Genomic DNA, 23,709 nt, shown 5'->3' on the forward strand with positions numbered 1-23,709 from the left:
AGAATTAGCCGTCGTTTTGCCTTGAGGAAAAACTCATAACTCTTACTCACAAGCAGAGCTAGTCGCAAATCAGTAATGCTCACTCATATAACAAATGTCACGGAGATTAATATCTACTCGGCAGCCAAGGGGCAATCAGGGCCGTGGGCTGGCTGATGATGCACTTGAAACTAGTTGAAAAATTCCTGAATGGCACTTTCGATTGTATCTGAATTATTGGATATAAGGACTGGGTACCTAATCAGAGTGACAAAGTAGGAAACTGTTAGGTGGATAAACCGGCTAAACAGGGGACCTGTGAGGTAGTTTCTCCGCGAAAAAGAGTCCCGATCCCCTCATTTTACGGGGAAACTACCTCACAGATCCCCTGTTTAGCCGGATCGGGACTCCCTCAGCTACCTGTCGCCCGCTCCTCGAAAGATGGGCTTTGCGTCCATTCAGCGAGCGCTGGACAAATACACAAACTTGCTGCGAGATGCTTCTGACTACGGAGACCCTCAAGGGCTATTCTAAAGCTATTGAAGGGCCAGCTCTCGAATATGGAGGGTGTCCTTACAGGACCCTCATGATGAAAAGATGTTTACAGGTGTGGCAATATCAGACGTTTAACCGGCTCTTATCGAATTTGGCACAATAAGCTGATGGACGGACGTAACAGGATGTGTTTATGAACGAACGAAGATTTTGTTTTTGTTCTTTTTTTCAGTTAGCAAGTATTAGAGCATTATGCCAACATTCAGTCTATTGTACTGCGCTGGGGTTCACTTTTTAATTTCTTTTAAATCCACTCGACCCCCGAAGAAATCTGAGTAGATCTTGTGGTGTCAAAGAGCCGAGGTGGTCGTTTCTTAACACATCAGTACCAAGGACATCAAGCCTGATTCGAACGAAAGCTGGACAGACGCACAGAAAGTGGTCCGCCGTCTCATTCTCCTATCCACAGAGAGGTCTACCTTTTCCATGTAATTCGCCCAAAGAAAGTGGCCCGTCATCAGTCCAACCAGCGGCCTATAGTCTGCTTAATGACAGCAGGATCTGCGATATTCGGTCGGACATGACAGGTAACATCAGGTTTGTTCACCTGCAGCCTCTCTCAGCCTGCCAAGTTGACTTGAGGGTTGAAGTAACCCGTTTGCTTACCGTGGCTTTGATGGTTGAAGAAGGGAGTGGGAGAACGGGCTCTGAGTCCAACTTCTTTGGCCCGGTTGGACTAATGAAGGATCACTCTCTATGGGTGAAGCACTTGGAACAGGTAGGCATCTCAAACAGTGCAGTTTGCCCAGCATGTGAAGAGGAGGATGAGACGGCGGACCACTTTCTGTGCGTCTGAGATCGACTTCTTTGGCCCGCAGCCCATCCTAGCTAAAGATATACTGATACCCACGTGTATTGGGACCAATATTAGCATCAGGATATTATAGTATGTCTATCAACATACATAGATCGGCCTGGATTTTCAGGACTTAACTACACTTGAAATGCTGCTTTGCTGCCGCTGCAGACACATACAGATCTGCCTATCCACCTGTTTTCCACAATTGTGTCAGTGATATACGAACAAAACAATCAGTGCAACCTTCGTTCATGTCATCACAACTAATGGTTGGACGATTGTGTGAATACGTGTGAAACGAGCATGAGGAAATCGGCTGATGAGTGTCTGTGACGTATCAGCCGAAGTTACTCGCGCAAGCTAAGGACCAAACCTGGTAAATCTATCTTCCTTGCAAGACACTGTCCGCGATGTATGCCTGCTGTGAGACTCGACATTACTTCGAGACAATGGGGTGGGTAAATCTCAGCACCTTCTCCTTAGTTGTTCTGCTTTCGCGGTGCTTAGATTTAGACATCTTGGCTCTCATTTCTTTGTTTCGCCAGCTGATATGCGATACCTTGTTATTAGTCACCTAATCATGAAGCGGTTCACAGAGTCCTCGTTCGATCGACATCCACAAAGCGGGTATATTTTATATGTTCCCTCCCTCTTATTTCCTCCGAAATGGAATCGCAAAGTATGAATTTGATTTCTACGTCCAAGTGTGCTCTCTCTTTGGGCAACCAATTAATCCAATTTGATCTATTTTCACCGCCGGCCGCCGTAGCCGAATGGGTTGGTGCATGATCACCATTCGGAAGTGCGCAGGTTTGAGTCTCCGTAAATAAAACACCAAAATAGAAAAAGTTGTTTCCAATAGCGATCACTTCTCGGCAGGCAATGTCAAACCTCCGAGTGTATTTCTGCCATGAAAAAGCTCCTCATAAAAACCATTTGCCGTTCGGAACCGGCTAAAACTGCAGGTCCCCCCATTTGTGGAACAACATCAAGACGCACGCCACAAATAAGAGGATGGGCTTGACCAAACAGCTAACAGAAGTGTTCGCACAAATTATTTATTTATTTTTTAATCTACTTTCACAATTCAGGTAACTCTTTCATGGGTAATAGAATATTGAAAGAAAAAAATTGTCACTGCTTTGAATTCCTATTTGCTCACTCAGCCTTCTTTGGATTTTTTTAAGAAGTTGGGCTCTTCCAATGCAAGAAATCGGGATTCGTTTCAACAGCAGCAGCCTCAGCCTCGTTATTCAATAGACATACCTCGTACATATCCACATAAATACAAGTGTACGCATGTGTTACACATATACATACATACATATAAATGCCTATATGGCTCGCTAAACACGGGAAAACAAAGAATTTCCTAACTACCTGTCGAATCGCTGGAAATTTTCTCACCTGAGCTGCAATGCTGCACGAGATGGGCATGTAATGCGAGTCGAAGAGGAGATGAATGCCAGGTAATTTAATATTGTTGATCATTAAAACGATACACTGCCGGAAATCATCGGAAAACACCTACCTTTTTCGCTGCAATGCCTGTGCAGGTTCACATGCCCCATTTTCGTTTTCACTTTGTGTTCGCGCCATTCACTTTCTTACATGCAAATGTTTTCATTATTAAAATGTATTTATGCGAAATTCAAATGAAGCAATGGAACTTTCCAAACGCACTCTCAACAACAATTAAAACACATACACATACAAACTTTATTCATATTTATGTAATGCAAAAACAACAAACATTCGATTACTTAGCATAGTTCAGCGCCCACGTCTCTCCGATTGCGTATTTATATATAGTAAATATATGTATGTATGTATATGGTAAAAAAAATACATACATACATACCTTAAACACAATTACACGTCCCGCAGCGTGAGCACAACTTTAAAGCCATTAGCCAACTTCAAGATGATATCCCCTTGCAAATCAAATTGCGACTCATCCACATTTGAGTGAATATGAAATTTGCGCACCAAAGTCGACAGCAATATTTTCAGCATCAACATAGCATATTTACGTCCGACACAGCTGCGTGGACCGGCACTGAAGGGCACATAACTGTAGTAGTGACGTTTTGCCATATTTTCGGGCAAAAAATTATCCGGATCAAATTTTTCGGGATTCTCATAGCATTCCGGTCGTCGATGTACGGCATATTGGCCTATCACAACTGTAGTGCCTTTCGGTATGATGTAGGGCCCCGATGCAAGTGGCACATCCTCGTTCACTTTGCGCGCTATAACCGGTACTGGTGGATAGAGACGAAGCGTCTCTTTAATTACGCGCTCCAAGTAGTGCATTTCTTGTGCATCGGCGAAGGTGCAATCTCTTTGCAAATTATCGGCGAATATTTGTGTTTGCTCTTGAAAGACTCTTTCTTGTACATCCTTGTGGATACCGAGTAGACAGAGTGTGAAACTTGAACCCGCGGAGGTGGTGTCGTGACCCTGATGGAATAGAGAGGAAAGGAAATTCATATGAACATGGTTTGTATTACAAATTTTGAGTATTAAAACTGCTAAGATCCATCTCCCAGCTTAAATGGCATTGGTTAGAATTGACTAAAAACAAAGAGACGAAGATTAATTCAATGAGTCCATATTTACCGCGTAGAATTTTCAATTTGATGTTGGGAAAGAATTTCAATGCCTTTTCTTATTTCTGTTCAACAGCGAAGTACCAGTTGCCATGAAGCAAAAGGTCTGCAAAAAAGCTAAATTACAATAAGTGCAAGCAAAGTCGCTGTGACGGCCGCCGAAGCCGAATGGGTTAATGCGTCACTACCAAGTACTAGAGGAACTCGCCATGAAATATTTGTGAAAGAAGCTCTCCGGAAGGGTATGACGCTTTTAAAGAAGACTTCGACATGCAATGTTCATGGGAAAAGTTATCCGGCGAATTATGCAGCCTTTTAAGTTAACAAGTCGACGTGTAAAGCTACTGCTTTGACATATTAGAGGACCTCGTTATGAAATGTTCATAAGAAGAGTTCTCAGCAAGGTTATGGGGTTTTATGAGCTAACAAGTCGTAGCTTACAGCTACCAGTTTAGATGTATAAGAGATCCTCGCCATGAAATATTCGTGAGAGAAGTTGACCGGAAGATTATAGATAGATTATAGACATGCAAGCCGCTATTTACAGCTGCAGTTCCGACATATTAGAGGACCACTCCATGAAAGGTTCGTGAGAAAAGTTTTCCGGACGTTTATGGCGCTTTGATAGCCCACAAGTCGCAGTTTACAGCTACAGTTTCGATGCATTGAGGAACTCACCATGAAATGTTCGTGCGATCTAGTCTCTGATTTCATTATTGGATGTTATAAGCTTACAAGTCGCAGTTTACATATACAAATTCGATGTATTAGAGGACTTCGCCGTGAAATTTTCGTGTAAAGAGTTGTCAGTTCCCTTGCGAAGGACCCACTTTGACAACTTCAAAACTTGTCCGTTGCGATACCATACAGGGGAAAGTGAGAGGAAAAGAGAAAGGAGGGAACTAGACAGGTGGAACCAGACAGGAAGAAAGGGCTTTGGACTAGAGGATAACGACCAATGGTTACGATTTACGTTCGTATAAACCGTTTGAAGCTACTAATGAATCTCACCAGGTGTGTAATACTCAAACCCGCAATATCCTTGTAGCGAAAAAGTGAGAGTCCAGAAGACTAAACCTTTCCCGACAAGAGGAGGGTAGTTAAGAGAAAAGTGATGAGATGATTCTAACGCGTCCTCCAGACAGCTTCTGCAGAAAATATTTGAAGCAATAACAAGCCTCACCGCAGGACAGAATGTTAACCCTGGCCTCACCGAAGGACAGAATGTTAACCCTGGGCAAACCGCTGTTCGAGAGTCTCGAGCAACTGTCTGGCTTAGACGTCAACAACCTAATAAGGTTCCTAAACCGCACAGACTGGATATAGTCATGCTGTAAATAACTGTTAAATAAGTTGGTAACGAGGATGTGGCAACAAAAAGGTGCGGAAGCGCTAGTTGGATTCAGGAATCACCACTTAAACCAACCAACCAACCATATAAACTGCTTAGTTTTCCACCCAGTGCAGTGGCCTAACCACTTAACCGAACCTTAGTTGTGACAGATGGCTCGCGGAAAGAGATGCTCTGAGGAAGCAGATGGGCGGCATCTTGCCGAGCAACATAAACAGCAAAATGCTGATACGCGAGGACAGCTGGAACGCAGTAAAGAGATACATCTAGGACATACTGCGGAAAAAAAGATAGACCTCCAGGACGTACTAAGGAAAAAAAGGTAGACCTCGAGAACGTACTACGGAAAAAGAGATAGGCCTCAACACAGCACAAAAAAGCGAAGAAGCCTCACAGGCAGAGAGACACAAGAAGACGAGCCTATAACATGAAAGCTGGCTAGAAATACGGCGGACCTAGACGTAGGTGAATAGAATTGTTCCTTTATGGAGGCCATTCTGGGTTCTCCCGAAGTAAAGCAGAAAGTAGTCCCGGGAAGGGTGTCTCCCCAGAAGGAGTGGAGGGATTGATTGCTCTAGGGGTTTTATAAGTAATACAGAAAGTAGTCCCTCCCAAAGTAATGCAGAAGTAGTCCCGAGAAGGGTATCACCGCCGAAGGAAAGGAGGGATTGTCCTAATGGCCACACCACTCACGCAGTGGACGACGATCGCTGAAGGTGGCCTACCTCACCCATCAAACAAAAAAATAAAAAATAAAATAACAATAATAAAAAAACAAAACAAAAAAATAAAAAAAAACAAAAAAAGAAATAATAAAAAATAATAATAAAAAAACAAAACAAAAAAATTATAAAAAAAATTAAATTAAAAACTTCTCCAAACGGACAACTCTATTAGCCGGACAACTTTCTTGAGCTGACATTTTTTTCTATACCAAATCTTATGTGTCGGAAGAACTTGCATCCTTTTGAATGACTCCTCTCTTGCGCAGACAAAAACTGGCTGACGGTGAGTGTCCGCTTAAGAGCGGATTCACTCTACACGAACACAGACATATATAGTATAATTATAAGGAAAATGGTTTTTAAAAAATATTTACTCAGCTGCCTTTTGAATGCGCATAAAAATCAAGAAATTCTCATAAATGTAACTAATTTTCGATTTTTACACACTTCTGTTTTTTTTTATTATTTTTTTTGTTTTTTGTTTTTTTGTTAATACCCATAAATGTAACTATTGTCTATCTTTACGCACTTTTGGTTTTTTTTTTTTTTTGTATTCTTCTTTTTTTTTGTTTTTTTCTATTTTTTGTATTTTTTTCTCTTTTTTTTTTAAATACACCTCCAAAACTTACCTCAAACAAAATCGTATTCACTTCATCCATCACATCCTTATCGGTCCATTGAATACTAGGATTCTTTGCCAGCTCCACCATTGTGTCTAACAAAGCCAACCGACGCTTAGCACCTGCACAATTCAAAGATAATAAATGAAAGAAATTAGTTACACTTTTCCGCAACAACATTGCCTTTCATCTACGTTGCTTCGCTTAATCAATAGCACTAACAAAAAAAGTCTCATTTCATTCACAATTCACAAGTTCACAATTCCCGCTTCTAATCAGTCGCTCACCAACATTCTCCTCTTCATCGATATCATCCAAATCATCACGCAGCACTTCCTTCTTCTTGCCAACCACCTCATTTAGCGCATCCTGTTGGTCCAGCACACCATCTGTCTCCAAATTGAAATTTTCACGGCGCTCTGCGATTACGCGCTTCGTTAGCGTCAAAATTATATTCATCATACGATCGCATTTTTGACGCAATTTCGTCAAACGATAGATGGCATCGAAATGGTAGTGCGGCTTCGTCTGACGTTTCTGTATGACGTCACACATTTCAATTACCGCCTCTGCATATTTAGCACATTCCTTGCCGGTGGGTAAGTTTTTCATACCCATTGCTGTGCTAAGTAAAATTTCCACCGTAGTTTGACTCATATGCGCATGCACATCGAACTCTTGACCCAGCAATTTTTGCTCAAATTGTTGCGTAATATTTTGTGAGTGTTTAACAAAAGTCGGCACGAAACTCTTGAGAATGGACTGATGAAAAGTAGGTGCAATCATTTTTCGATGATAACGCCAATGATTGCCTTTACTAATGAGTAGCCCGTCACCAAACCATGGCTGAAAGAATTTATACTCATAGGATTTTTCCAAGTGAACGTGACTATTTAGAATAATTTCAATGTCAGCCGGATTAGTTAGGAAGACAAGTCTAAAGTTGAAGAAGCAACCGCTAATCGTTTCGCCATATCGATTCATGTAGATCAAAGCTTTTTGCACTATCTCTGAAAAAGAAAAGTAGCAAAATTCGATGTGATTAAATAAAAGAAGCAGCGGCCGCTTGTTTGGCTAACAAATTTATTTACCAGTTGGTGTAAGACCCACAAGCAAGTGGGCATTGCCAATCAACGGCAAGATCGGCGGTCCCGGTATAGTCCTTAGCTTCTTGTAGACATCTGTGTGGCGATACCAAATATCGTAAAGTGTTATAGCCAGCACCACACCGATCAAGGTGATGTACAATGGATTGGGCAAGATGCGCTCCTTGGCCAGTGCAACATGGTTTGTTGCTATTCGTGTTGTGTTAAGTAGTTCCAATGTGTCCATCGCAGTGTTGTCTACTGCACTTCTAGCACTACTGCAATAAACTGATCGTCTACTCTAGGGGTCCGTGCAATTTGAGTGCGCTTATATGATAATGCAACTGAACAATGCAAATTGCCTACACATACACACTTTACATATCCCTGTGGAGTATAAGAGGTGTGGCAATTTAGTTCCGCGAATTCTGCAATAAAACTCAAGCGAATTAAGTTACGAACAAACTAAGCTCTACTATCGATCTTCGAAGGATCCTTCGATGCACTACGAAGTGAACCTATTCAGCACCGTCGACAGAAAACTGCATCTTGAGCTCTCATAAGCCGGCTTCATAAGTTCCCTTGAAGTGCAATTTCATCTTGATGCTCAAATAGTCGGAAAGAATGATAACAGGCCTATAGAGACAGCGTTGGAAGGTCTTTTTTGCGCCAAAAACTCGTACACAATGAACGAAGACCGCGGTTTGAGCTTCCTTGATCTCTCGCCGCTCACATAATTTCGCTTGAAGAACAACTTCATGTTGAGTGAATAAGAAAAAGTCGCAAAGTTCAACATCGGGGCTATATGAAAGGTGGGCTATGTTGGAGTGCCTTTTTGCGCCAAAAACTTTTACACAATTTATGAAGATCGCAGTTACAGACTCCTAGACCTCTTGTTTGTCGTCATTATAAGTCCCCTCGAAGAACAACTTCAGTTTGAGGAAATAAGGAAACGTCTCATGGAATGATATAAGCACTATGGAGAATGTGCAGCTATGTTGGAGTGCCTTTTTGCACCAAAAACGCTTACACAATGAACGAGGACCGCCGCTAGAGCTGCCTTGACCTCCTGTATGCTGCCGACATATTCCCTTAAAGAACAACTTCACTTTGGGTGAATAAGAAGAAGTCACAGAGGGCAACATTAAGACTGAAAAAGGGTAGCGTTGGCAGCTTTGGAATGTCTTTTTGCGCCAAAAACTCTTACACAATAAACGACGACTACGACTACAGCTTCCTTGAGCTCCTACACGGCGCTATCATAAGCTTCTTTAAAATGCAACTTTTTGGGTGAAGCAGAAAATTTCGCAAGCGGCCATATTAGGACTGCTAAGCGTCTGCGACAGCATAGGAATCTCCTTTTTGCGTCAAAAACTCTTACCCAAAGAGCGAGGAAAGAGCTGACGCGTAGTCGAGGTCAATATTCAGAAGTTTTCGGCAAGTGTAACTAGCTACAGGATTCCAGAGTTATCCAGTCGGACTGTATGCTACATTTCAAGAAAACAAAGCGTAACATTGCCCTCGGTCTCGCCCTCGATGGCCGCTCCACACAGATTTTTAATTCTCCAACCACTACTGACTTTCTAGCGCTTTAGTGCTACTTGAGGAGAGCCAGAACGACACTTCAACCATTTCACCTACTGACTAGGTTTCTACGTCTTGGAGTCATACGCAAATATCCAGATCTCATCTAAAGTGACCACTCAATTCATGCAACTCTGCCCTCTTCGTCCTATATGTAGGTAGGTAGGTAGTACTGGCACTCTCCAAGTAGCACTAAACCATTTTCCTACCATTTTCATACCATTAAGAGGCATCCAACATTCTAATACCTACAGCCGGCCAGAGCTGTAGAGGTAATGGAGAAGTTTGATGGGATTTAGGTTGGCGCACTGCCTCAGGCTGTCGAAGAAAGGACCACCTAGCGACCTTAAACGTCTAGCCAAGCCCGGACATTTACTAAGAAAGTGCTCGATAATCTCCTTCTCTGAAGGGTCCCCACAGCTTCTGCAATAAAGAATAAATAGTAAACCGAACTTTTCCACGAGAGTACCAATCATCCAATGACCGGTAAACACAGCTACAAGTTTGTAAATTGAATGGCGAGGAGTTCTCAGAACCTTATGAATCCTCCATCTATTCTACTGCTGCCAAAGGGTTTTCGAAATAGCACATGAAGGACGGAGCTCCATCTTTTGTGCGCTTTCCTGAGGAATAAGATGTGCAATTCCTCTTTAAGAACAGACAGGGCGACGCCGATGGCAGGGTAGGACGTCTCTAAGATCAATTCATTCCCTTTCCAGACATGCCACAACAAATATTTGCAGATCAATTTTAGTTAACTTTCTCGACTTTTTGCTAAAAAATTGGCATTAAACTGAAGCCGACTTAAAACTTCGACAGGAACCAAAGGAAGGCTCCTTCTTTCCAAAAAGGGTCGTCAGCTCTTGTGTTATAACTTAATTCTCGGAGCCTGAATGACACACCCAGTATACGCACATGTATACGCACGGTTTATCGAACTCTTTTGAACTTTACATTGAATGTTTTGTAGTAAGTCCCTTATAAACACAAAAATGTACATGAAATGTAATTTTAATATAAAAGTAAGTTTTATGAGTAGTTTATATACATTTAACTTACACACAATACATACATACATTCATACATACACTTATATTTATAAATAGGAATGCTTTTCATTGATCGCTGTTCATAAGTTTTTTTGCATAATCACTTCGAATGACGCATTGGCTTGAACCAAACTTCAATTAATTAGTATGAATTTGTACGGATTTATAATTTTTCGTTGTGTTTCAAGTTCAATAATAACCAGGTGTTCCCAAACTAGGTATATTTACTTTCTTGCTGGGGAAAGGCGAGTTCAATGGCTTGGCAGGTCGAGACCAGGGTTTGCGAGAATAAAGGAAGTTGTGCATTTCGTGGCGCTGCTACTTGGTGGCATAACTGTTGTTAAAGGGGCATTGCACAACTTATCTCTCATGAAAGCATGTGCTATTTCGAAACCCATTTGGCGGCGGTACAAACGATGCAGAACCCTTAAAGTCCTGGGAAATTCACGCCAATCAATTTTTAAACTCGTAGCTGTATTTACCGGTCATTGGACAATCGGCACACACGCGGAAAAGCTCGCTTTACCCTTTAATCTTCATTGCAGGAGCTTTGGAGACCTTTCAGAGAAGGAGACTTTTGAACGCATTCTCTGTAAATGTCCAGGTTTGGCAGCAAGACGATTAAGTTCACTGGGTGCTCTTTTCTTCTTTTTCTTTTCTCTGGGGTAGTGCTTCAACCTAAATCTCGTCCACCTTCTCTCGGTCAACAGCTCTGGCTGGCTGTAGGTTTCAGCTTGTTGGAGGTCTCATAATCGTATCAAAACGGCGCTTTAGTGCTACTTGTGGAGTGCCAGACCGGCACTTCAACCATTTTACTCTCCTATCTACCTGACTAACAACGTAGCCAAGAACAGCCTAAGGATTAGGCTTCATTTTTGAGAGAACGAGATTTGAACATGAAAGCTGTGTCTATCAGTTGGAGATTCACTTTCGCAATAAACATGACAGAGAATTTTTTAAAAAAATACTGAGGTATGAAGAGATTATATCTTCATAGACGAATCACAAATGGATATCGGAAAATTTGCTAAATCTTGAAGCTACATTCATCAAGATAAGCTTGAGTACTACCAAACTACTGTAGTGTTTTACAAGCCTAAATCTAAACAAATGGCATGACATCATAACTTGAGTTCATAATATTTTTCTTTCTCTTATGTGAAACTCGCCTTGATTTTAAAACGTCAGCTGATAATCAACGCCGACTAACTTGAAGTGCATTCCTGAAGCCTGCATCACTTTTTACTGGATTTCCGGATATAATGGTGCAGGAGCAAGCAGAAGAATGCACGAAGAAGCAGCAGGAACTGGATAAACAAATCCAAGCATTAGAGTCTCTCTTGGTTTCTACATTCACAAGTTGAGAAAAATGTTAGAGGATATTTGAACAGCGGGAAAGTTTATTTGGAATTCGTTGAAGTACTTCAAGCATAGACTGCATTCTCGGGAATCTCAACGCGGCATTGGACATGGGCTGACCATATACCAAGCAACATTTTAGGTAGATAGATAAATTTTAGGTTTGCATTTCGACCGCATTTTTTTTGTGCTCTCTACTCGTCACAGAATCTCACCCAAGCCCAGTTCTCTTACTAAACTCAAGATAGAGCTGGGTTGGGCTGAGCGCATATGCCTTTCTTCTGAATGCAATTGGCCGAGATGTCTCAACCTACTCCACGCTATAGCTCTGCATTCAAGGAGAAAGTGTTTTGGATCATGTGCAAATGACTACGCAATCTGCAATGGCCAACTACCTCGCATTCATTATTAAAAGAAAATCCATGTGAAACGCAACGTGCCCCATGTAAGTACGCAAGCATATTTTCTCATTAAAAATTATATTTGTTAGTGAAATCAAATACTCTCATGCTTTATCGTATCCCAAATATTGAGTACCTAGACTTTCGCAAAATTGAATAGACTTTTCAACACTCAAATATCTTCATAATAATAATAATTGGCACTTACACTCTTTTTGGGTAGTTCCCATTTGTTCCCATTTGTGGGGTGCGTCCTAAGTTTTTTTGGCACCTCCGAACGGCAGGAGGAGCTTTTTCAAATCAGAAATACACTCGGAGGTGTGCCAATGTTTGCCGAAGGGCGACCGCTTTTCCATAAGCTTTCTATCGTTTGTTGTTTCCTACCCGGAGTTTGTAGGCCGGGCATTACCGAATCGTAGTCACTAACCAACCTATTCAGACAAGGCGACCGCCAAAAAAATATTATCTTAGCAAGCAAACATTTTTCACGCTTAGTGATAAAAAAAACTGAAGGGGTATACATTCAAAATTTCAGACTATAAAAGCTAATTGAAGGTTCATCTTTCCCATCTACTCTATTATCGCCCCATTTATCAAATCGAAAACGAAAGTGTTTTAGATTAATTAGCACCGCCTTTTATAGTATGGAATTGGATCAAAGAAGGCAAATTGAAATTTAAAGAACTGAAAGCATGACGCACAAAAGCTTTTTGGACACAAGCCTTTCATATTCAAGTCTACTAATATGGCAAGCATAATAAGGCCTCAAAATAAAGACGGCATATTTCAGCTTCGACCGCACCAGAGAGTTATATAATAGCTTTGGAGAATATGGATCCACAAAGTCCGGTCTAATACGTATAATAAAAGCAAGTAGAGAATATGATTGGAGTAATTTATTTGTCTTTGAAAGGGTAATTTAGAGTCAAATGCCACATGATTTGGATTGGATAAACTAGGGCTACTAAAGGGACATAAAACCACTTGCTTACATTTAAACCTAACGGTAACGGTAACGGTATCTAAATCAGATTGAAGATTTATAAAGTCCACTGTACTTGCGATCCCCGAGTATATCCCTAAATCATAGGCATACAAGAGAAAATTTGCGTTATTTAAACAACTAGAAAATAGCATTAAAAAAAATTATAAAAAGTAGGGGACTCAGTATACTTCCCTAGGGTACAACAGAGGACGCAATAAAAGAAGTCGATGATGCAGCACCGCAGCACAGCACAGCATCAACATTAGAAAGGAGGAGAGAAAGGATTTAATCAATTTTAAAAGAGTGGAGTGAAATCCTAAAGCCCTCAATTTAGAAATTAAAACCCTGTGATTAGTCTTGTCAAACGCTTTTGAAAAGTCTGTGTCCACAGCGTCAACTTGAACTTTTTTTAAAATATACAATATTCTTAAAACACTGTAAGGTTTGAAACAGTGGATACTACTTCCATGAAACCATGTTGGTTCACAGAGGTTAAACGATTAACTGCAAAATAGATTTTATCTTTCATTGTAAGTTCAAATAATTTTGAAATAGTTTGGCGATTGGTCTATATGGTATATCGGTATATATGGATTGGTCTAATGGGTATTGACAATATTATTTTTAATATTATTAAATAATCAGAATACTAAGAAAATTTTGAAGTATGGTATGCAGTTGTATAGCCCATTGAATTTTGATCTAATGAAATGTAAGAGTGAAGTGATTCTAAAATTACTCTAATTTTCTAGAATTTTTTTGCTGACGGTATTGGATGTACAATGCACAGAATCACCTACAAAAAAGGTCAAAAATCAATGCAGTTTTTAGTAATTTCAAGTAGTAGTAGAACAAAATTGAATGGGCTATAAAACTGCGTACCCGACATTTTTCTTAAAATTCTGATAAAAAATTTTAAATTTTCATGAAAATTTCTTCATTTTTTTAGTTTTCACAATAATTGAAACTTGGATTTCTAAGAGTTTTATAGAAGAATGAGCTCTATTTTCATAAAAAAATTAAAAAAACTTAAATAAATAAATTGCGAAAATTTCCCAATTAATCTACGTGCTATATTTAATAACGCATGTAAAGGGTGATCAGTTTAGGGGTATCGGATGTTAAATTGAAATAAGCGAACGAAAATTCAAATTGGTTGGGCAATCTTTATTATTTTTGTGTAGAACCATTCATGACATTTATTTTCTAAAGACAATCCCTTTCAAATGTTGGCCGCAACTGCGCCATAATTCGGCCATCCGTAAACACCAACTTTGAATGACTCGCTGGAGGACTTCGCTCGATATCTCGTGAATAACTTTGGGAATGTTGGCTTACAAATATTCAATCGAAGCTGATTTATCCACAAAGCACAAAGCATTTAGACTTCACATACCTCTATGCCTCCACAAATAAAAGTCCAAAGGGGTGATATCACACGATCTTGGTAGACAATCCACTGGTCCGAGACGATAAATAAATTGCTCACCGAAACGACGATGCAGTAGACCCATTTTTTCACGTGCAGTCTTGCTGGTACCAATGAACCAAATATTATAGAGATCACGGGCTTCACTTTCCGGCATCAAAAAGTTCACTATTCACTGTTACATCGGCACCAGCCTCGTCTTTGCACAAAAATATGCGATGATTCCCCAAATTCAATGGACGTAATGGCCGTTCTTGAATGGCTTCGGGTTGCTCTTAAGCCCAAACATAGCAGTTTTGCTTATTGATGTAGCCATTTAGCCAAAAATGGGTCTCATCGTTGAACAGTTATGTGCACCAAAAGTTGCCCTGAGCGCGCGATGAACGCTGTTCACAGAGCGTCGATTTTCTTAATACATTTAATTGTTCGATTTCTAAACGTTGTTGAGGCAAAAGTCTTTCCATGATGAAATGCCAATGAATACTGAAAAAAAGTATATATTTATCACGCGTGATCTGTCAGAAAACCCCCTATAGGAAAAAGTACCTCCAATCTGATCGCCCTTTATTATGGCGCAAATTAATCACTCTATCGGAAGATTTAATATTTTTGCAAATGACGTCGTACGTCAATCATATTTGACTCTTGTGAGCTAGGCAGTGTACAAATAGACAAGCAACGGAGCGCGTAAAGTTCAAAATAAAGTTTTCTGTCACTCAAAACAATTTTTTTTATTTAGCAAAAATTTATTTAAAAACCAAATTAGATGATTAGTTTTGCACCGCCTTGTAGATGTCAGTAAGCTTGTGACCCAGTCTGATATTATAGTGGCACTATATAGATCCACTCAAACGGCGTATTCTTTGGATTTACATAACACATGGACTGAAAAGTTCCGGGTCTAATAAAGAAAACAGGTTTTTTTTTGTTCAAAATTAGCTTTATTCATCAACGTAATTTCCATTAGGAAAAACGCAATCATTTCTCCGCTGCGCTAACATTTCAATACCACTTTTGCAGAACAATTTGTCTTTTGCCTCAAAATAGGTCTCAGTTTCAGGGATAACCTCTTTATAGAGAGAAATTTCTTACCAGCGAGCAACTTTTTTAGGTCTGCGAACAGCCAGTAATAGCTGGGAGGCTAATATGGTGAATACGGTGTATGTGGAAGCAATTCGAATTTCAGTATTTTTGTTATTCTTTTGATTGACTTGTAACTTCTGGTTTTTGGGTAACAGGAAGCAAATGCGGTACCCACTTTGATCAGAGCTTTCTCATCGTCAAATGCTCATGCAGTATAAAGCCAACACCTTAGAAATGCTTTTAACTCAGCTAGCTGGCAGCGTATACTAGAAACTCTCACAAAAATAGGGTCGCCTAGTTATATAATCAGAATAATTGAGAGCTATTTCACGGACCGTAAACTGCGGTTTAGAAGTGACAAAGGCGTTGAGGAGTATATCGTGTCACCAGGGGTTACTCAAGGGCCCACTGCTGGGCCCTAATATATGACGGGGTTCTAAGACTGGATATGCCATCTAGAACTAAAGTCACTGGATTCGCGGATGAGAACGCATTGGTAATGGTAGCAAAACATATCCACGAAATTGTGAGGATCGCCAGCGAATCAGTAAGCAGGTTCAAGACTTGGCTAAGGTCTATGAAACTGGAATTTGCTGAGCACAAGACCGATGTAGTCCTAATAAGCAGTAAGAAGATAGTAGAAACTATAAATGTAAATGTTGGGACTGTAACGATTAGTTCAAAATCCGCTATTAAATGCCTAGGAGTGATGATTGACAGCCGTTTAAACTTTAAAACGCACCTGGAATACGCTGTGGAGAAGGCATCGAGTGAGCAGTCCTGTCTGTCGCGAATCATGCCAAGCAATGGCGGATCTAGCCACAGCAAAAGAATACTATAAAACAGGGTAGTCAGCTCGGTTGTTTTGTATGCCGCTCCGATCTGGGCTGATGCACTGAACTTAAATAGCTTCACTCAAAAACTGACAGTCGTGTATCGGCTAAGCGCTTTGTGAACTATCTGCGGCTTCCGTACAATTTCGGACGATGCTTCCTTCGTTATAGCAGGGATAGTCCCCGTATATATTGCACTCATACAAAACATATCCACAATAAGCTAAGACGCCCGGAGGTTCGTAGACGAAATAACTCGCAGCCTATGAGCTAACCAGCCTCGTTAGGTAATTTCTTTTTGGACTTTTTGAAGAGGTGTTTAGTACGTAGGTGTAGTGTGAGGCTACAAGTCGGGCATTCTGCTATGCCGGTATAGCAGTACCCATGAGAGTTTTCTCTTCACGGGCGTCATGCCGGAAAAAAGCCTTGTTTTGATATCTTTACAACGTCGGAGAACTCATGCATCTTCACTTTCCGATCATTCAAAACAAGTTTGTGGATTTTGTTGATATTTTCTGGTGTTCGACTCGTTTGGACGTGCACTGCGTTGTGCATCTGTGGTGTCCTTACGACCTCGTTTGAGGTCAGAAAACCATCTTTTTTTTTGTTGTTTCGGATGAGGCGGAGTCCCTATAACACTTGTCAAGCCATTCCTTTCCTTGAACCGCATTTTGTCCCATCAAGAAGCAGTGTACAATTAAAACACACAATTCTTTTTGATCCTTTGTTTTTGAAATAACAAAAGTAGCATTACTCTCAGCACAAAAGTCACGAACTAATAAATAGAACAACATGAAGTTTTAGCAGCGGTCATTTTAAGATTAGTACTAAGTGAAAGAGATGTGAATGTAATAAAACTAATGCCATCTACAAGGTGAAGTTCAAAATAAACAAGCTAAAATACAAACGACAGGAGCTTTGTTCTGATAACTTCGAGTTTATTTATTCAAATTAGTTCCCTGTGGCCTCGACACTGTTTTGCGCTTTATATCTTTCGAAAGAGTGTTTCACGTCGTTGACCGGAATGCCTTATCAGGATGTCGGTGCAAGCCTTTTGGGTGGCCTCTACGAACGCAAAACGTACTCCTTTCATGGCCAAATGCAATTTTCCGCATAGATAGAAGTCACAGGGAGCCATATCAGGCGAATACAGTGAGCGATTGATGGTTAAATGCGATTTCTAGTCAAAAAGTCAGTGACAAGAGTGGATCGATGAGATGGTGCATTATCATGCAATAAGCGCCAGCTTCCTCCTTTGCGGTATTCAGGGCGAATTCGACGAATGCGATGCAACAAACGCTTCAAAACGCCAAGATAGAAAATTGCATTGACGGTTTGGCCCGTTGGCACGAACTCCTTGTGGACGATTCCCTTGGAAACGTTAAAACAAATGAGCATCGATTTGATTTTTGACTTCTGCAAAAGCGATTTTTTGGGTGGTGGCTCGTCTGGGGCCTTCCATTCGGCACTTTGACGGTTAGTTTCAGGTTCATGTTGAAAACTCCACATTTCATCACCAGTTACAATGTTGTGAAGGAAGTTCTCGTATTTTTTCACCTGTTTAATGAGGTCTTTTGGAGGTTGAATTCTGAGCAATTGTTGGTCCTCAGTTAACTTGCGTGGAATGAAACGTGCACCGACCTTTTGTAGACTCAAATTATCAGTAAAAATGCGATATATCGATGTTTTGGAGATATTCAACTCCGATTACATGAATTTCAACTATGATTTGGGTTCATTTTTGATAAAATTACGAACAATTTTAATGAAGTTTTCGGTGATTACTGATTTTGGGCGGCTCGTATGTTCATTGTAACTTATGTCTTCACAAACTCGTTTTTCTACCGATGACACAAACATTCTGATACCTTAGATGAAATAACTTCGCTTCCTCTGAACCGAATGTCACCAAGGTTTGACTCGAAGTCAGCTAGGGATGTAACTTCCAATGTACAGGGCCGTCGAGGTAAATCCGGAAAACGTTTCGAAAGCTCTGGAGCAGTAGTGTTAAGTCTAAAACCGCTGATGAAGGGACATATTTTTAGTGTATTGTTTCCTGATTGACATTGGAGTGCCGTAGTAAGTGCTAGTGAAACGATGAGTCGAGAGCAGGACAGAAGAGCTGCAATACTAGAGTCACTTCGCGCCGGAAAAAGCCCTAAAGAGATAATTGAGTGATTTGGCTACAAAAAAACGCAACCCTGGATGGACCGCGTGGCTGCTGGAAGAGAATATGTGTTTCAGCAGGACTCCGCACCTACTCACAAGGCAAAGAAGACTCAGGCTTGGCTCCTTGGCAACCTACTCTACCACTGGTCACCAGATTTTTGGCCACCTTCAAGCTCAGACTGCAATCCTCTTGATTATTACGTGTGGGGCACAGTTGAAGCAAAAGTTAAAGCGAAGCCTCATAACACTAGGGACGCTCTGAAGACAACGATCGAGGAAGTGATGACTACAATGGACAAAGAGGAGGTAGCTCGCGCATGTGGGCGCTTCAGGTCCCGGCTGGAGCAGGTAATTGCGCGAGATGGAGGTTACATTGAATAATTTTCAACTATGATATGTGTACTCACATTATACAAAGTTAAGTGCAAATAAAATTATTTTTGAGTAAATATCCAATAGTTTTATTTTTAAGTTTTATTTTTAAGTTCAACATTCTGGATTTACCTCGACGGTCCTGTACTAACTCATTAAAAAGATGGTGCCATTAAAAACATTTTTATGACACCAGTCTTGTTTATTTTGGACTTCACCTTGTATGTCACTTAAGGGGGGAGCCTGCTTTAGAAACTTCAAAAAATCGATTTTTTGGTGGATTTTTTTGGGAAGGAAAGAAATATTCGATTCAAACGAAACTCTTACGTCTAATTGTTATATATTTCAACAGTCTTCTCAAAAATTTTCATTAAAATATATGTCATATTATGTCTGGTACAAGCATTTTGCCGAGGAGCCTCGAGTGTGCATGTGTCGTGCGGCGCGAAAGATGCAGGTCGCAATTTTCATCTGAAACAAAAAACCCAAAAAAATGGTTATTTTGGTATAGTATAGCTTCTAGTTAAACCAAGAAAATTAAACAAAAAGTGAGAAATTCAACAATTTTTCGCTAATCAAAAAAACAAATTCACTTTAGATTGTTTAAAAAGTGGGTTAATCATAACTTTCTAAGGGTTTTTAGGTTCAACTAGAAGAGAATTTAATTCCGAATACAATCAATGTTATCTCGTTTCGATAGGACGTTTAACTTTTTCCCTATCTTTCCCGCCAATTAGGAAAAATCGTAAAAATAAAAAAAACGGAGAAATCGCTCTTCGAGCGATCCGGTTGCTGCTATACCTGCTCGACGCTTGCTCACAATTTCTTCTGTAACTCCGAAAATATTTTGAATTTGCTTCTGAAATTTTGGGGACACATTCTTGGATAGTTTGGAAAGACATTTATGCAAAGCAAAAAAATCGATTTTTTGAAGCCTCTAAAGCAGGCTCCCCTCTTAAGCCCGGGACTTTTCAGCCCATGTGTTATTTTGTATATTCCGTTTTTTCACTTTGATGTTGACCTGTATAATGCGCAGCATTGAACCTCATAATGCACTTCGAAACACACTACGCCTCATGCGTGACTACGTGTTTGACCGCTCGGACTGGTTCAGAGTTCCAAGCGAAGTCAATGCGCATGAATATGTATACTTTCCAACTGCTGTGCATTTTTGTTTTACATACATAAATATGTATGTATGTGGTCTGACTTTTACGATACTTGATTCAAATGAGCGGCCGCCGCAGCCGAATGGGTTGGTGCGTGACCACCATTCGGGAGTGCGTAAGTTCGAATATCCGTTCGGAAACAGCAAAATGATAGGAAAAGTTGTTTCTAATAGTGGTTGCTCCTTGGCAGGCAATGAAAAACCTCCGAGTGTAGTGCTGCCAGGAAAAATTATTTGCCGTTCGGATTCGGCTTAAAACTGTAGGTCCCTCCATTTGTGGAACAACATCAAGACACACGCCGCAAATGTAATGAGTAGCTTGGCCAAGCACCCAAAAAGGATGTAAGCGCCGTCTTCACCAAATATACAACCCAAAAACAACGAAGCATTTTTCCAGCTTTATACTGCGCATGCTCTTTATTTCTAATTGACTTGTGTTAGGTTAGATTTTCCACACTTAAAACTAGGGTTAGTTATTCTCTGCGTTTATGTTGTTGATTAAAATATTAAATGTCATATATTATAATAGATAAGCCTTTAACCCGAAAAAATCGTCCCCGTTCACTGATCACAATCGATTTCGTTTCCTATCTTATTGGTCTTTGCTCGTCCTCAAGAAGTATGGCTTATCCGGCAATATATTTTCTTTCTTTTTTTTTGGTCTTGGAAGGTGTTCTACTTAAAATAAAAACAAAATATAGATTCTTAATAAACTAAATGTAAGGGTATTTGGATTAATTTAAAATATAATTTAACTCGTCATAGGTATTAGATGAAAAATTATAATTTTTTGCTTTGGTTTTTCTTGTTTTTGGTTGCGCTTTACGCCACCACCGGCTGACGTTTCTCCAGCACCACATTGAAACCATTCTCCAGTTTCAGTATGATGTCGGCCTGCAGCTTCCAATCAGCTTCGGTTTCATTGGAGTGCACCGTGTAATTGCGAATGATGGTGGAAAGCAGCACCTTCAGCTTGAGCATGGCGTACTTGCGGCCGACGCAACTGCGTGGACCGGCGCTGAATGGAATGAAACTGTAATAGTGGCGATTGGCCATGCGTTCGGGCAAGAAATTATCGGGATCGAATTTGTCCGGATTGGCATAGATGTCGGGACGACGGTGCACGCGGTATTGCAACACCACAACGGTGGTACCTTTTGGCACGCAATAGGGACCAGATGCCAATTTGACATCGCTATCAAGACGACGCGCAATCAATGGCACTGGCGGATACATGCGCAGCGTTTCCATAATGACACGTTCCAAATATTTCATTTCCATGGTGTCGGCGAAGGTGCAATCACGCAGCAAATTTTCACCAAAGATGGCCTTCTGCTCGGCGAACACCTTCTCCTGCACGTCCTTATGCATGCCCATCATGCATAGAGCGAAACTCGAACCAGCCGAAGTGGTGTCGTGACCCTATAAAATGAAAATGCGTTAAAAAGTGGAACCTGGTATTCAAAAATTTAGCAGTTGACGCCAGCGCCTGAAATTACCTCAAACATAATCGTGTTGACCTCATCCATAATGTCCTTCTCATTCCATTCGATTTCGGGGTTTTTAGCCATTTCCACCATGGCGTCCAAGAGCGCCAAACGCCGCTTAGCACCCACATCATTCTCATCGATATCGTCCAAGTCATCACGCAGACCTCCAACCTTCTTGGCGGCGGTCTTCTTTAGCGGTTCCTCAAATTCCTCCACGATAGTGTTGCCCTCAGCATTGTAGTTAGCTTTGCGATCCATCACCACACGTCTGGTCATGCCCAAGATGATGTCCATCATCTTGTCGCCCTTTTGACGCATTTTCGTCATGTTGTAGATGGCGTCCAAACGGTACATCATCTTCACCTGACGCTTGTGTATGATATCGCACATATCGACGACCGCCTTGGCATATTCGAAACTCTTGTTACCTTCGGGTATCTTCTTCACACCCATCGCAGTGGTGAGCAAGATCTCGACGGTAGTTTGTGACATGTAATCGTGAATATCGAACTCTTTGCCCAATTCCTTGGACATGCGATCCACCACATTCTTGGAGTGTTTCACAAAAGTCGGCACAAAACTCTTCAAAATGCTTTGATGGAAGGTGGGTGCAATCATTTTGCGATGATGACGCCAATGATTACCACTGCTAATTAGCAAGCCATCACCGAACCATGGCTTAAAGTAGCGATACTCTTCGGCCTTGTCCAGATGATTGTTGCTGCTCAAAATAATCTCAATATCATTGGGATTGGTAAGGAAGACAACGAGCACATGACCCAACCAAGCGCGCAATGTTTCGCCATACTGCTCGAGGTAGGTATTACCCTTGGCCACAATCTCTGTAAGACAGACGTGTAGAAATTAATTTGAATATATCACTTTTCTGCATCCGCGCTCACTCACCCGCATTCGAGCAGCCCAACACCAAATGAGCATTACCCAGAACGGGCAATTCCGGTGGACTGGGTATGTTCTTGGTCATGCGATATTCGCGCGAACTGCGACGCCAATACTCGTACAAGGCCGCCACCAGCACAACACCAATCAGTGCTGTCCACAAAGCGCCCAATCCACCGCTGGCCTGCGTTGCCTGCGTAATGGTCTCCTGCACTGTAGCCGTAGCAGCTGACATTTTCGCGTTTCGCTACAATTATCCTTTCGCACAATCCGTTAATCCAAAAATTGTTATATGAAATTCCTTATTCCGATATAACGAGCTGTTCTCCTGTGTTGTCTGCTCTTCAGTGTTTTTCTAATTTGCCGTTCCACAGCACGGCTAACACTGAACTGATGGAGACAATGGTCGTGTATGCAATTTTATGGTTTCGAAATTAAATAGTAATTTTCCAATTTACAAAAATGTTAATCAATACACTGAGTCGATTCTAATTAAGAACACACTTTTTCGAAATGGATTTGCATAGTTAATTCGACTGAACGGAATTTATATATGCAGGCATTTGTGTGTATTTGTATCTGGCAGAAGACAGCAGACCGAAGGCAGCAGGCAAGTAGTGGCAGCGCTTCCAAACAAAGTTTTTTCACTATTTTATTTCGCAAGTATTACACAGGTATACAGCAAACACCTTTCTTGCGCCCCCTTTAGATGTTTCCGCGCGGAGCTTTTTTTTCAAAGTAAGCAAAAAATATTTTTTGCATTATTCTTACAATAAACTTGGAGCATTGACATCTCCAATTGCTCCTTTAGACTCCCGAACTGCTGCAGCGTCTTCCAAGCTGGGATCTCCGATTATCTATAAAGCATATAAGCGATAAGCCTAATGGGCTTACCTCCAGCAAACCATACCATTTCTGTTGATAGTCAAGCAACGATCAAGACACTGGCCTCAACGAGCATCAATTCGGGATGTGTTAAAGAATACAGGAGGTCGCTCTTGCTTATCTAACAACACAATACCACACTTTGTTAGATTCCCGGCCACTCTGGAGTGAAGGGAAGTGAAAGAGCTGATGAGTGTAGAAGGAAAGGCTCCGAGCTTAACCTTCAGCGAGTGGTAGAAGACATAAGCAATCCTCTAAACGAACTCCACATTGCGA

At 41.0% G+C, this 23,709-nt stretch overlaps 1 protein-coding gene across 1 annotated transcript; it reads right to left on the reverse strand.

The window, feature by feature from the left end:
• Positions 1-3,028: 3,028 nt before the first annotated feature.
• LOC129237145 (uncharacterized) lies at positions 3,029-22,960 on the reverse strand. The gene is made up of 7 exons (XM_054871641.1): positions 22,555-22,960; positions 21,658-22,490; positions 20,984-21,580; positions 7,733-8,027; positions 6,929-7,651; positions 6,651-6,763; positions 3,029-3,796 (listed from the first exon to the last, which is right to left on the reverse strand). The coding sequence occupies exons 1-7, from the start codon at positions 22,781-22,783 to the stop codon at positions 3,206-3,208; spliced, it is 3,381 nt and encodes a 1,126-aa protein (XP_054727616.1). The 5' UTR covers positions 22,784-22,960; the 3' UTR covers positions 3,029-3,205.
• Between the last annotated feature and the right edge of the window lie 749 nt (positions 22,961-23,709).

This window comes from Anastrepha obliqua, chromosome 2, assembly GCF_027943255.1.
Source record: "Anastrepha obliqua isolate idAnaObli1 chromosome 2, idAnaObli1_1.0, whole genome shotgun sequence".
Lineage (NCBI taxonomy): Eukaryota > Metazoa > Arthropoda > Insecta > Diptera > Tephritidae > Anastrepha > Anastrepha obliqua.

Bases quoted from the DNA above. Each gene is read 5' to 3' on its own strand.
- LOC129237145 (XM_054871641.1), bottom strand. From the start codon at position 22,783: ATGTCAGCTGCTACGGCTACAGTGCAGGAGACCATTACGCAGGCAACG. The intron at 8,028-20,983 runs TAAAGCGCAACC...ACGGACCCCTAG, and splicing joins AACGTCAGCCGGTGGTGGCG to AGTAGACGATCAGTTTATTG. The intron at 3,797-6,650 runs GTAAGTTTTGGA...CTATTCCATCAG, and splicing joins TGAATACGATTTTGTTTGAG to GGTCACGACACCACCTCCGC.